The following is a 13,902-nucleotide window of genomic DNA, read 5'->3' on the forward strand; positions in this document are numbered from 1 at the left end:
AATTTCAAAGCAATTGAAAGCTTAATTAACCCATTTCATGAACATATTGTAGTTTATAAATCTTAAATTAACAATTATCTAATGAATGAGAAACCAATGAATTTTTTATCAATAAAAACAAATAAAATTAATAAAGGCGAAAAGGAATTTTTTAAATCATGTATTTTAGTATGACTAAATTATTTATTTTACAAAATAAAATATTTTTTAAATTTTCATTACGTCAAATAAAATAATATTTCAAGAATGAATGAATAAATTAATTAAATAAAATTTGGTACTTTCAAATTATTTATGACTTATTATTTAAATTCAATTTATATTTTATTTTTTTGAATTTCTGGTCAAGTTTCTGAATTCTCAATTAAAATTATGATATATTTACGAAATACTTTTTTTTCTTAAGTAGGTTTTAGAATAATTTGGTATTGTTAATTTTTAATTAATAATATAAAAATTTGAAATTATATATTTTTCATTTAATGCTTAAATTTCTTAATTAATCTTATACGTAATACATCATTTCTAAACCATCTTCTAAATAATTTTGACGTATTACAATTACTTTTTTAAGATGTACAATTTTAATGATTTTATTGTCATTAAACTAAATTAAGGTTGATTAAATTATTTCTGCATATTACTTTTATTTTAGGTTTAAACACTCAGTTGGTCCTTGTATTTGTGTGTCAATCTCAAGTGGGTCATCGTGTTTTTTTCGGTCTCAATCAGGTCCATAAACTTGTAAAAATTAGCCAATTAAGCCCTCACCATTAAATTTTCACTAAGAGCGTCTAATTGTGATGACATGTTTATGATGACGTCCATCGTTTCATTACGTGGAATTTTTATTTAAATAAAAGAAATTAAAAAAGAAATTAGGGATTTGGAAACCACCGCGTCGTTTTGCCTTTGGGTTGCCACCGTCACTATTGTAGCACATCTGCGGTGCCATCAACCACACTGGACACGGCGGTTCGACCCTTTCACGCAAGAGAGAGAGGTTTCGCCGTCCCCGTCGATGCGCCCTCCACCGTCACGAACAAGGCTCGTCGCCCTTGATGGGATGGATGAGTTGAGAGTAAGTTACGAGGGCGGCACCGTTGACAATGATTTGGTGGATGGATGAGTTGATGTGGGTGGAAACCATAGCAATTTGATCGGTGGTGAGAGGAGTGCTAGTGCTGATGGATTGAGATAGGAATTGCTGCAGAGAATCAATTATTGCCTGAACCTGGGAGAGGTTCTGAAGTGGAAGCTGAGGGTTTGCAGTTGCATTCGGATCCTGATTGAGCCAATATTATCATTGTTTGGTCCTCGAATTAGATGGCGTAATTTAATTGGCATATTCATTGTTTGGTCCAAGAAAGACTACCTGCGTGCTCTCCCAAAACATATCTATCTGAAGGAAAACTGAATTTCTTCCAATGTTCTTCCCTTGGTCTTAGGGACAAATTTCGCTATAAAAGCAATTGTTATGGCAGCTACTACTACGTAGATTGTGAATTTCCCTGTAGACATTCAAGTCAGTATTGTATTGATATTGATATAAGCATACAAGACACGCACTGTAAACACACCACCTCCACTGCTCCAATTTAAAAGTAAGTTAGCTGTCATCGTGATCACCCACGCAATCAACCAGTTTCCCATTGTTGCTATACTGCCAGCAAGTCCCCTTATATTCACAGGAAATATCTGAGAAGCATAATTAAACAAGCCAGAAATTACCCCACATATTCAATTAACTCAAGACCTTCAATCATGATTCAATATCCAAAAGTGACACGGTGCCTCCAGAACCAAAAAACAACGACAAAACCTATCAGAATTAACTAAATAGTAAATAATGTAACAATTACTAAATCCTTCCTCCTTATGATTATTTTTGTTTTGAATGCTGAAAGTGTTTCATACCTCAGACATTATCAGCCAATGGGTCCAAGGCCTAGAGAGAACCCAATCACCATAACCTACAACATTAGTGATCAATCAGACAAATGCTAAAAACTTAAATTGCAAATTGTACAAGGAAACTCCAACCAAATCCAAGAAACATACCACAAGTCCAACAACAGAAAGTATTCCCAAAATGCTGAATACAACCCCCTGGTATCAATCAAATAAGATAGTTAAAAGCATAGCTAGTCTTATGAAATTGAATTAAGATAGTACTAGTACTATTACCAACCTCTAGATAGAATGCTGCTCAAACAATGACAAGGCTAATTGTCATTAGACATGAAGATATCTGCAGAAGTGATAAGAGATCAAATTTCATTTAACTTAATAACCATATTCTAGTATAGAACATAATAGAAAACGATGATAACAAATGAATTTTGCTTCAATGTAACTGCAAACCCTCAACTTAACGCTTGAGTGTGTCAATCTCATAACATACCCTTTTTAGTGAACCTTGTTTGGTCCTCGAATTTTGCTTCAATGTTGCTATGAGCTCACATGGATTGAAGTTAAAAACCAACTATTTGCGTTGACCCTCTAAAACTTAAGAAATTGATGCAGAGAAACATCTGAGCTGCAATGCTCTTAGACAACAATGTAAGTGTAAATTATATTCTACTTACGTTAGTTATTAATGTCTGAGGAAAAAATATTTATGATTCGGAAAGAGAAATTGGGCAATGATGGGATGAGGAATTATTTTTATCGTCATTGCTTTCAGTTTTTTATATGGAATAATTTTACGAAAGAAAAACTTTCTTTTTATAAATTAATATTTTTTTTGTAGGAGTTGGTTTATTTGATTTGATTTTGCGAACAAGTGTTTAATTGCTTAGGTTGATTTTGATCTAAACAGTGAATTATGAGTTTTTCACAATTTGAAGAGGATGAAAGTTTGATGGTTGTACACCCTCATCTCATCCCACCCATTCAACACAATTTCTTCTTGTCCATACAAAAATGTGAACTCTTTCTCTCTTCGTTGAAGTCGCAGGATGTCCACCTCTATGCCCGTTTCCATGGCCACCACATTGTCACTTCCCAAACTGAAACCACCCGCTCTCTCCCCTTCCCTCTTCCGCCGCACGTTTCTCCCCAACTCAACTCTCAACACCCTCTCTGCCCGTACCATTTCCTCCATTACTTTCCCACTCCCTTCACTTTCCCCATCACTGAAAACAAGGGTTCCAGATTCTTCACTGTCGATTCCTCCCCACCGACGAAAATCGCTAGGATTTCATTCTTCGCAAATCCCAGATACTAATTAAATAATATAACATAAAGACCACGTCATATAACACTTATACAAAACATAATAATAAGTTAAATAACAAATTCCCCGTAATATAACATGTAAGCAAAGTTAGACGGCGTCAGTAATAATTTAATGGTGAGGGCTTAATTGGCTCATTTTTACAAGTTTATGGACCCGATTGAGACCGAAAAAAAAACGATGACCCACTTGAGATTGACACACAAATACGAGGACCAAACGAAGGTTTAAACCTTTATTTTATAATTATATATTTTTTCATTAAGTGAGACAATTAGTCTTGAATAAATTTAATTACTTTGCGGAATACTTATTATTTTTAAAAATAGTTTTAAAACTGAAATAAATGAAAATAATGGAGTAACTCATTGCCCTCTAACCATATCCAAGAAGAAATACAACTCCTAAGAAAATGATATTGAATCAAATAACTGAAATGTACATTTCTTTCAAACCATCAAAACAAGAATGATAATTAACAGGACATGGTAATAAGGTAGTTTTCGTAGACTCGAAGTTGTTCAAAACCTTAAATGGTCTTCATAATTTTTTAAAACAAATTATTAATAAATAATAATTATTATTATTATTATCATTGTTATTATTATTAGATGATAATTTTTGTTATGCTGGTTACTATTTTTGTTAGCGATATTAGGTTGTCTTATATTGTATAATAGAACAATTGAAAATTGGATAAAGAATGAATTAAAAAAATGGTATATTAATGCTAAGAATTATTAAGTACCTATGAGTACTATAATATTCAATAATTGATTTATTTTAAAAATAAAAATAATATTATCATAAAGTTATAAATTACATAAAAAGGTATGTTATTTTTCAAATACATCCTTTATTTCTAAAATACTATTGACAATACTTATATTTATTATTATGATTGCTGAAAGTAGTTTATAAAATTAATATTACTCAAATATTATTTCATAGTGTTAAAAAGATAACTTAAATGATTTTGTTACACACACATGAAGAGTACCTTTGTGAAAGACTATTTTGGGAGATTGAAGTTGTTGTGAATAATTCGACTAAATTGCAAATTTGGTTCCATGTAATATTTTATTCTTGATTTTTTTTTTCATTTATTTTGTCATTATATTCTCTAAATTTCATCTACAATTTATTCAGAACATACGACATTGTGTTGCTGCTTTTGACATTGAAGACGATTGCTTAAAGAACACCATATTTCTACATCATACATCATGTACAACAATCGTAACCTTAACATTCCCGACATTTTGGACTTCTACGCAATGGAATTGAAAAACTTTGGTTCCCTAAACTTCTCCATCTCTTACATACCAAACTAACAAAATTATTGAAATCAAATATTTATAATTTTCTGCATCTTGCTCATCATAGTGCTCTTTTTCATCCTTCAAATTTTCTCACGAGAGGATAACCGTAGAGAAACAACCGAGTTCAAAAATATCTGCAGCCAAGACTGTTTCACAGATCATATTATAATCGCCCTGCAAAATCAATCGAGATTCCCTGAAGCTAAAACTATGAACTTTGACAGGGTAAAAAAGCGCCCAAATAGCTATATATAGTCCCATAATTTAAAAGCAAGTGATTAATAAACTTCACTCGTGCTGAGCGAGTTAATTGTTTTCAACTCTATCCTCAACAGAGATCACAACCATTCCAGATAGCAAGAAAAATGGAAATAACATCATATTTTTGTCAAGCACAAGCAGGGATGTGTACTTGGGAGGAATAAATGCAACAAAAAACACAAACAAAATTAATGAACTCCGAAGGAAAATGAAAAATGATGTGCAACTTATTTAAATACACAGGGAGGAGGCCAACAAAAGGCTGCTCAGAAAACTCCGCCAGCCATGGAAGCAATGTCATCAAAGCTCCAAAGGTTCATCAGGTTTCCACCATCCTGGGTTGTATCACAAGATAGCAAGGATTCCAATGAAGTATCGTCCCAGCTCCCTTCAAGATAAGGCATCTGAAAAAACTTCAATTCAGATTCAATATCCACAAGCTCCTCAGAGAGTGTCTTGGAAGAATCATCTTGCATAGATACCACATCCTGAGAGTTAGTCTGATGGGTGGCATCCTTTGCAAAATGAGAATCGCAATCCAAAGGAGCAGAAAGCATGGATGAGATCTCAGGAGTTTTGGGAGCCTTTTCACTCCACCCAAGATCTGCACAATCAAATGAGTTACTCCCCTGATCTGAACTGAAGTAAAGGGTCACATTATCAGTCGAAGGCAGAGATCTGAGCCCATTTCCACTGCCGGGGAAGGAACCCATGTCAGCAAACTGATTAACTAGGGGTTTCTGTTCCACCAGATCCATAGGCCAACGAAGGTCGTTCTGATTGTTCCCAGCATTGAACTTGTGAACATTGGGCTGAACAATCTTCCGATTTCCCAGTGGATTTAATTTAGAACGTTTCACGGAAGCTTCTTCAGGGAAATTCACCTTGGCTTTATTGCCACGAATCCTCCGTGCTTCAGCATCATAAGCTCTTGCTGCTTCTTCAGCAGTGTTGAAGGTTCCAAGCCAGACACGAACGCCCTTTCTTGGATCCCTGATTTCAGCTGCCCATTTCCCCCAAGGACGTTGACGAATTCCCCTATATTGATTCTTCCTCTTTCTCTTTGCAGACTTTTCAGCTCCACCATTGAATGCCACAGATTTCACTGCCCGCTCTTTAATAAACACATTTCACGGCGAGGGAAACAGACACTCAGAAAAATTAAACAAAGAAAATAACAATAATGATATCATACATGGATCATATAAGAAAATTTCCAATCCTCCCAAAAACCCTTCGAGGACTTTAGAAGTCTCCCCAATAAAGTAAAAATCATTTTTAGTAGTTTAGTTTTTTAATCAAGGCGAAGGTTACCACCCACTATACTGAGAAAGAACAGTTGCAGTGGTGTGCGACCGAGAGACAGAACAGCTTGTAGCTTGTGATAACAACAAAACAACACGATGAAATGAAACATCAATCAATTTCAACAAAATCCACAAAGTGATCCTTGAGTTAAAATCAGTAGAAAGTGAACTCTTGTACGAAAAATGGATAAACATACACTCCTAAACAAGAAGCATTTCTCCCAAAAAACAAATCATTCAAGAAATCAACCCGGGATCCATAACGAGTCAAAGAGTTTCTAGCAGATCTAGAAAATAAAATTCCCTATAGTCAACTCCATAAACGAAAATCACATATTAGATTCACTTTAAAATTGAGGGTCCAGAAATTCATATCACATGATGCCCAACAAAATTGATTTCCATTCCAGTGCATGAATAAAAATTGGTCCGAAAAAATCAAACAAAAAAGCAGACATTGATAATTTTGCATGCGAAGGAAAAAAAGAGAATTGTGAAGAAGAGAGAGAAGTTACGAGAAGAGGCGGAGAAAGCAAAGGGTTTGACTTGGTGGTCGGCGTCGACGTCGGTTTCGATGTCGGAATCGTCCTTGAAATCCCTAAAATCAGCCTCGAAGTCATCGTCCGAGTGGATGACCTCAGATGTCCGTTTCTTCAAATCCGACCACAGATGACCGGCGGTGATCCGGCGAGACCTGGCAGTGACTGCCGCCGGAATGAAGTCAGAGATAATAGCTCCTCCACACATCGGTCAGATGAAAAACAACAAAGCTATGAATGAATATCCAAAGACTCGGTTTTGGTTGAACGCTGCGAATGAAGGTTTTTGCTTTTTCTATTCTGCGTTTTCTATGTTTACCCACTCTTGATTTGTTTTCGTTTTATACTCAGCCTTTTTACACAAGAACGACTCTTTTGACAAGAGGTTTAAGTGATACAATAAAATTTACCTACAGTAATTTATTATATTAAAATAAAAGTTTAAAATTGTTTTTTTTCTGTACTAGGTTTTCTAATTAACTTTTTCATAATATCAATATAATTTTCATTTTTTTCTAGTAATAGGCAAAAGTATTTTTTTCTTATCATAAATTATTTCTTCACTTATTGAGTACAGTGTAGACATCCAGGGACACTGTTTAATAACTTTCACTTTCTTGTGAACAACGTTGGTATGGTTAACTGTTAGTTGAATTATAACAGCCGAATCTCCATCTTTAATTAACAAAAACTGTAACTTTTTGGATTATAGTTTTGAAAGAAGCATGAATAAAGAAATTAGGATTGGTAGAGTGATTGGATGTTTTGTTTAAGCCGTTAAATTGATAGCGATGAGGCGGCTAACTTCTCCTAGTTAACCCATTAAACCAATTGGTAATAAAAATTAAAATAAAACATTATTTATTTTATTATTTATTTGAAAATCAAAATATTCAACAATATTATAATATAAATCACTAACATTAAGTTCTAATTACTAATTATAATAAAATAAGTTAACATTTACAATAATTATTATTTTAATTTATTTAATTAAAAATATTAAGTAATTAATTAAAATTTTAGAAAATATTTTATGTATATGATATTAGATAAAATAAAACAAAATGTAAAAACGTAAAATAAAATAATTTAGAAAAAAAAATTAATCCCATTTTGACGAAATTATTGACTATTGTTCCAAAATACACCCATTTTATGACCTGTAATTATAGAAAAATATTAAAAAGACTAGAATGAAAGTAGTTAAAATCAAATAATATAAAATACAATTATAGTCCTTTTGCTTTTTATCTAGATTTTCTTCCTTTTATAATCTCTTATAAAAATTTTTAATCTCTCTTCAAGATTCTTTTAAAGCTTGAAAATTCGTTAAGTCATTTCTTTTAAAATGTTTTTATACAATATTAACTAGTTAAGGAATAGGCTCAATTTAAGTATTTGGTCAGTCAAATACAAATTTGTTATTTTCATATAGTTAAGTAATTCTGATTAGATCAGTAATTAAGGTTTAACTCAATTTGGATCACAAATAGATTAGTTATATAATCAAAAGCCCATTGAAAAAACAATAAATTAGAGTTATGATAAGGTGGTAGGTGTACATTAATTACACATTATTATTCTTGCATTTGAATTCAAACTAACTTTGGAATTAGAGAACTTTTGGTAGATAACTCATGTTTACAAGAAGACTTGGAATTAAAAAGTTGGATGACCACCTCGTTTGAAGTGACCGATATCGAAGTATTTTGGCTCCTATCACGAGGCATAGGTGTCAAATCAAGTATCAAGCATAAAATTCAAAAGACATGATTAGTCACTCAACTGTTCGGATGGAGTTGAGTAGGTGCCATATTAAATTCGTGCAACACCTCCATCTGAAACTCTTGAAAGATATCTTGACGAGCATATTGATGAACAAGTAGGCGTACATGAAAAAGAAGTCTACTTTAAAACATTTCTTGCCATGACAAATCCATGTGTTTCCCTTGTAGACTCGTAAGTCAAGCACGTGGTCCTCTATGTTGTCGCCAAGCACATATGTCTTTCTAGTCCAATCGCACAATTTTGCACCCCAAGGAAAGCTAGTCACATATTCACAAACCTCGTGTGATGCCAATCATAACGTGGGATGAGTGAAAGATTCACTTCCTCCCCCTCATCAAAGAAATCAACATCAATCTTCGTGACAATATCATTTGAGCTAAGGCCTTTCTTCGCATCTCTAGTATGTACAACCATGGTCGCATTGCCTAAATTTCACTTGGTTAATCTCTGATTGTCTAACGAAGACTTGAACAATGACATTGACGACGAGGAATCATCCATATACCCCTGACCATTCCGGCTAGAAGACTCCTCAGACAAAGAAAGACAAATAGTAAACATTATTATTACCTTAAGCAGAAAGTGAACAATAAAGGAAGACCAATATGAGAAAAAGTGAAAATGACAGGTCAACTTCGTCTTTATTTATAAAATGGATAGCCCAACTGTCATGAAGCCACAACTGTCATATACAATCTGACAGTCCAAACAACCTAATGTTTCATATCTCCTTACAACTAACTAGCAAGCACGAAGTTCAAAGTATTTTGGCTATCGATCTCAATGGTCACATTTCAAAATGAATGGTAGGGAGTTCAAGCATGTTGAAGCAAATAATAGTGGATAACCAATCAAATCTCTTTACATAACCTTAAGCAATTATCAGGTTTGAGGGACTTGAGGACATTATGGATTGTCGGGTTAAGGAATTAAGCTAGTCCAAGCAATCGGTCGATCGAAACCAAACTTGTTATCTTAATTGAAAAACTAAAATGTTACATTAGCGGTTTAAGACAACCAAGTAATCCTGATTAAGTTAATAATTAAGGTTTAAATTTATTTAAACCATAATTAAACCGATTCTAATAAAAATCCATTAGAAAAACTATAAATTGAAATCGAAATCAAAATTAAGTGATAAGTAATACATTTATTATTCTTATATTTGAATCCAAATTAATTTTGACATAAACAAATCTTTAACAGGTAAACCCTGTGTTGACAAACAAAAAGACTTGAAATTAAGACAATAGACTATCAGTCTTGAAATTAAGACAATAGACTATCAGTTATTTGAAGTGACTAGTCAACCTTACTTACGAAAACAATTCTTATAAATCGTAATATTCTTATTTAGTTTTTCAAATCTTATTTTTTGTCTAAAGTCTTTTAAAATTTTAATTTGATACATGAATACCATGCAACATCTAAATTGTATTTTAATGATATTTTTTATGAACATGAAATATGAAAATTATTTTTGAAAAAAATATTTTAAATTACCTGTATTCCTATATACTAATTTAAAACTTATCATACACCTTCATAATTAAAGAGAATTATGTTGAAAATTATTATTTTAAATTTCATAAACACTAATATATATCATTTTAGACAAAATATTTCTTTTGTCTTAAAAATATATACCATCCCAAGTTACTAAATGTTAATTTTGTTAGTGCCGTGGAAATGTTGAATTCATAAGAAGGTAATGAATGGTGCTACTTTTAAAAAGTAAGCAGATAGTGGTTATTAGAATACACATAAAACAACAAAAATAATAATGGGAATATGTCTAGTCTGTCATTATGAAGGGGTGAAATTGTTGCTTCACTGTCTGATGATTCATATGCATCAAGGATTACCGTGTCTGCGCACATGTGCTTGCAAAATCTTTGAGTAAGCAAAAGAAAAGGGACACTCCGAAACCATCCATCAAAAATTGCTGTAAAAGGATACGAATCTTTCCCTTATTCTCCTCCTCTTCTCATGACACCATTTCCTACAGACACTCCTTCATTCATTCTTAATTTTACAAACATGAAAGAAGGATATATACGCCTCCACCATGTTTCGTACCATCCATCCTTCATCTCACAAGCGTTTCGCTTTCACCATTATACATACATACTTATATGTGGAACAACAACTAACTTAAGAATAAACAGAGTCCTAAGGTAAGAATATGGAAAAAGTGCAAAATTTATACAGCCAAACAGACCAAACCCGGAACTAACAAACAGTTTTAGATCAGAGAGGTTGGTGCATGGTGACAACCAAGGGAGTGGTGACAGTGTGCTTGGCATCAGACCAAACTATGGAGCCAGTCTTGACAGTTGAACTCCCGGGTGAAAGCTTCACTTCCCTGGTTTGCACCCTCACAAGGAAGTTCAGTTTCTGACCCAACCTCCTGAAAGCCAGTGTGTCCGGTTCAACAGTGACTTCGGTGTCGGCAGGGGCTGCAACAGTAACCCTGTAAAGGGAGTTGGGGTCTCCAACGTTGGTGACAGTTCTAATGAAGTGTGTAGACATGCGTGAGCCTTCCTTGCCATACTGTTGAAAGACAGCAGATAAAGAGGGGTAATTGAGATTGGCAGCGTGACCGGCCCTCTTTGCTCCACTGCAGTCTGCGGCCTTTCTGGTGATAACCCGAATATTGTGGGCAGTGTAGTTGGAATTGCAGAGGAAATCGACATAATCGTAGGTGGAAATGTCATAGACCAGACCGGGGTTGATGGCCTTCTCCGGGTGAACGTGGCCAGCCCCATAATCGAAGACCGAAGAAGCATTCCCAGTGGACTCGTCCAACAAGGTCCCTTCACCTCCTCCATTGTCGAGAGTGCAGGCAGTGGTGATGAGAGCAGATCTTATGGCGGCGGGACTCCAGTCAGGGTGGGCCGCTTTCAAAAGAGCAGCCAAACCGGAGACGTGAGGGCAGGCCATAGAGGTGCCGGAGAGTATGTTGAAGTCAGTGGTACGGTGGTCGGAAGGTAGGGAAGAAGGAGGAATGGAAGAAGGCCATGCCGCAAGAATGTTCAATCCAGGCGCAATCACATCGGGCTTCAAAATCTCAGGGGAAACCGGATTAGGCCCTCTGGCCGAGAAAGACGCCACCTTTGGCGCTGGCTTAACCCCAACCCTCGTGCCCCTGAATAAAATGGTTGCGGTGGGTGGCGACCGTAACTGTGAGGCCAACGAGATGTATCTTCGAATTTGGTCGCCCCCAGCGGCACCGACGGAGGTGGCCGGGAGGACGTGGCAGTCAGCTACCAGACCTTCTCCATCGAAGGGACCATTGGCCAAAATCATGGCAACTCCACCGGCATTCTTCACGACTAGGCCTTTGGCAGGCCTTGAATTGACGCCTCTGTCACAGACAACAATCTTACCACTCACGGATTTAGGGTCCAAGGAATCTTCCAAGCAGAGAGAGGAAGAGTAACCGTCAGACCCAGCATACACCAGCTGGTACCGCCGACCCGGACTCAGCCCTGGCCCACCGTAGACACTCACTCCACCAATCACCTTCCCGTTCCCCAGAATAACATCCGCCGGGAAATCTCTGTCTATGGTTCCGGCCCCCACAGTTGTCATCCACGGTGCCACATTCGTCACCGTCAGCCCGCCGGGACCGCCGTTCCCCGCCGAGGCAGACACGAACACGCCAGCCTCCGAGGCTCCGAAGGCCCCCACAGCGATCACGTCCAGGTGGTAGGGCACCACGACGCCCCCGACGCTCAGAGAGACCACGTTAACACCGTCGGCCACGGCGGCGTCGAATGCTGCCAGGATGTCGGAGTCGTAGCAGCCAGCGTTCCAGCAGACCTTGTAGACGGCGAGGCGAGCCTTGGGAGCCATCCCGGCGGCCATTCCCTTGGCGTAGCCCATGATGGAGGCCGGAAAGACGTACCTGCCGGCGGCGATGGAAGCGGTGTGGGTACCGTGACCGTCGGTGTCTCTCGGAGAACGGTACTCGAGTGTTTCGTTCATTTTGCCGTTGGTGGCTTCGTAACCGCCGCAGAAGTAGCGGGCTCCGATGAGCTTGCGGTTACAGGAGTTGGGGGGGAAGCCTTTTCCGGCGACGCATTGACCCTTCCAGTTGGGGGGAGGGAGGCCTAAGTCGCGGTCGTTAAAGCTCTGGCTTTCGGGTGAAATGCCGGTGTCGATGAGTCCGATGACAAGATCGGAGCCGAAATCGGTTTCCTTTAGCAAGCCAGCCCTGTCGGCGGTGTTGAGGCCGAGGAAGTGAGGGGAGCGCGTGGTGTGGAGTTGGCGCACCTGCTCGGGTATGAGGGCTATGACGTGGGAGAGTGACTCCAGGTTCTCCACCTCCGCGGCGGAGAGAGTTGCAGAGAATCCGTGGAAGACTGTTTGGTAGGTGTGGATTATGGAGGTGGCCTCGCCCAGTGATGATTCGTACCAGTGCCTGTGCGTGGGGAAGATCGAAGGCTTCGCATCGTGCTGCACTTGCACTATGAATGTTTTCTTCTCTTCTTCCCAAGCTGAAGCTGTCACCAACAGCAAAACCAGAATGCTTCTTCTGAGATCATAGGGAGAAGCCATGGAGAATGAGATTCAGCTCCAGTGAAGTGAGAGTGCTCTCTCTCTCTCTCTCTCTCAGGTGAACAGAAAGAGTAGGACCTAGTGTACGTGTCTATGTTATAATAATGTCAATCAAATTCACGAACACACTGACAAAACATTCACAGATACAGAAAACATGTGTTGCCACAATTCCCTCATTTATTAACTATCAACCACATTTTACATTTAGCAAACAATATTTTATTTTTTGTTTCTCATGGAAAAACTTTTTCTTTTCATTTGCTTTTTGGCCTAATTGGTTTTTCTTAGCTCAAAAAGTCAAATTATTGCGTTTATATCATTCATGATTATGCTTAGTGAAGGTCATCGAAGTTCAATTTTTACACAATCTTGGACTACCAACACCACCCTAGAACTTTTACACATTCTACTAGAATCTACATTCAATATCAATTGTATTTAACATTGTTCCGTTTCTTTATTCATGTTACGTATATTGATTTAAGATTTTTTTAATTAGAAACATTTTCAGAAAAAATATACTTTCCTTGAAATTAAAATAAGAAATAAATCTTGACAACGGTTTACTTCCTAAAAGTCAGCAATCTCTTCAAACCAATCATTAATCATGAAAACCATGGAACGTGTAACAATTCGCAAAGGGTTCGGCCATCAGTATGCACGAGACATAATAATATTAACTAAAAAATGTTCTTAAAATAAAAGGCATTAACAATGACGACATAACTTTCATCGTCCTCTTCAAATCAGATCAAAATAACACAGTTATAACACTTCACATATTGTTTTAAAATTTAATTATTCACCAAGTTTCAAAACGACGTCAAAAAAACGGAATGCAGTTCTATTTCTCTGACAGAACTCGCGTTATGCTTCGA

At 36.8% G+C, this 13,902-nt stretch overlaps 2 protein-coding genes across 2 annotated transcripts; both read right to left on the reverse strand.

Annotated features, from left to right (window-relative positions):
• Positions 1-4,776: 4,776 nt before the first annotated feature.
• Positions 4,777-6,995, reverse strand: LOC108322334 (ethylene-responsive transcription factor RAP2-12). Its single transcript, XM_017554398.2, has 2 exons — positions 6,644-6,995; positions 4,777-5,935 (listed from the first exon to the last, which is right to left on the reverse strand). Exons 1-2 carry the CDS (start codon positions 6,873-6,875, stop codon positions 5,088-5,090), a joined length of 1,080 nt encoding a protein of 359 aa, XP_017409887.1. The 5' UTR covers positions 6,876-6,995; the 3' UTR covers positions 4,777-5,087.
• Positions 6,996-10,234: 3,239 nt separating this feature from the next.
• On the reverse strand, positions 10,235-13,171 carry LOC108322333 (subtilisin-like protease SBT1.5). The gene has a single exon (XM_017554397.2). It carries the CDS (start codon positions 13,019-13,021, stop codon positions 10,709-10,711), a length of 2,313 nt encoding a protein of 770 aa, XP_017409886.1. The 5' UTR covers positions 13,022-13,171; the 3' UTR covers positions 10,235-10,708.
• Positions 13,172-13,902: the final 731 nt, after the last annotated feature.

This window comes from Vigna angularis, chromosome 4 (assembly GCF_016808095.1).
Source record: "Vigna angularis cultivar LongXiaoDou No.4 chromosome 4, ASM1680809v1, whole genome shotgun sequence".
Lineage (NCBI taxonomy): Eukaryota > Viridiplantae > Streptophyta > Magnoliopsida > Fabales > Fabaceae > Vigna > Vigna angularis.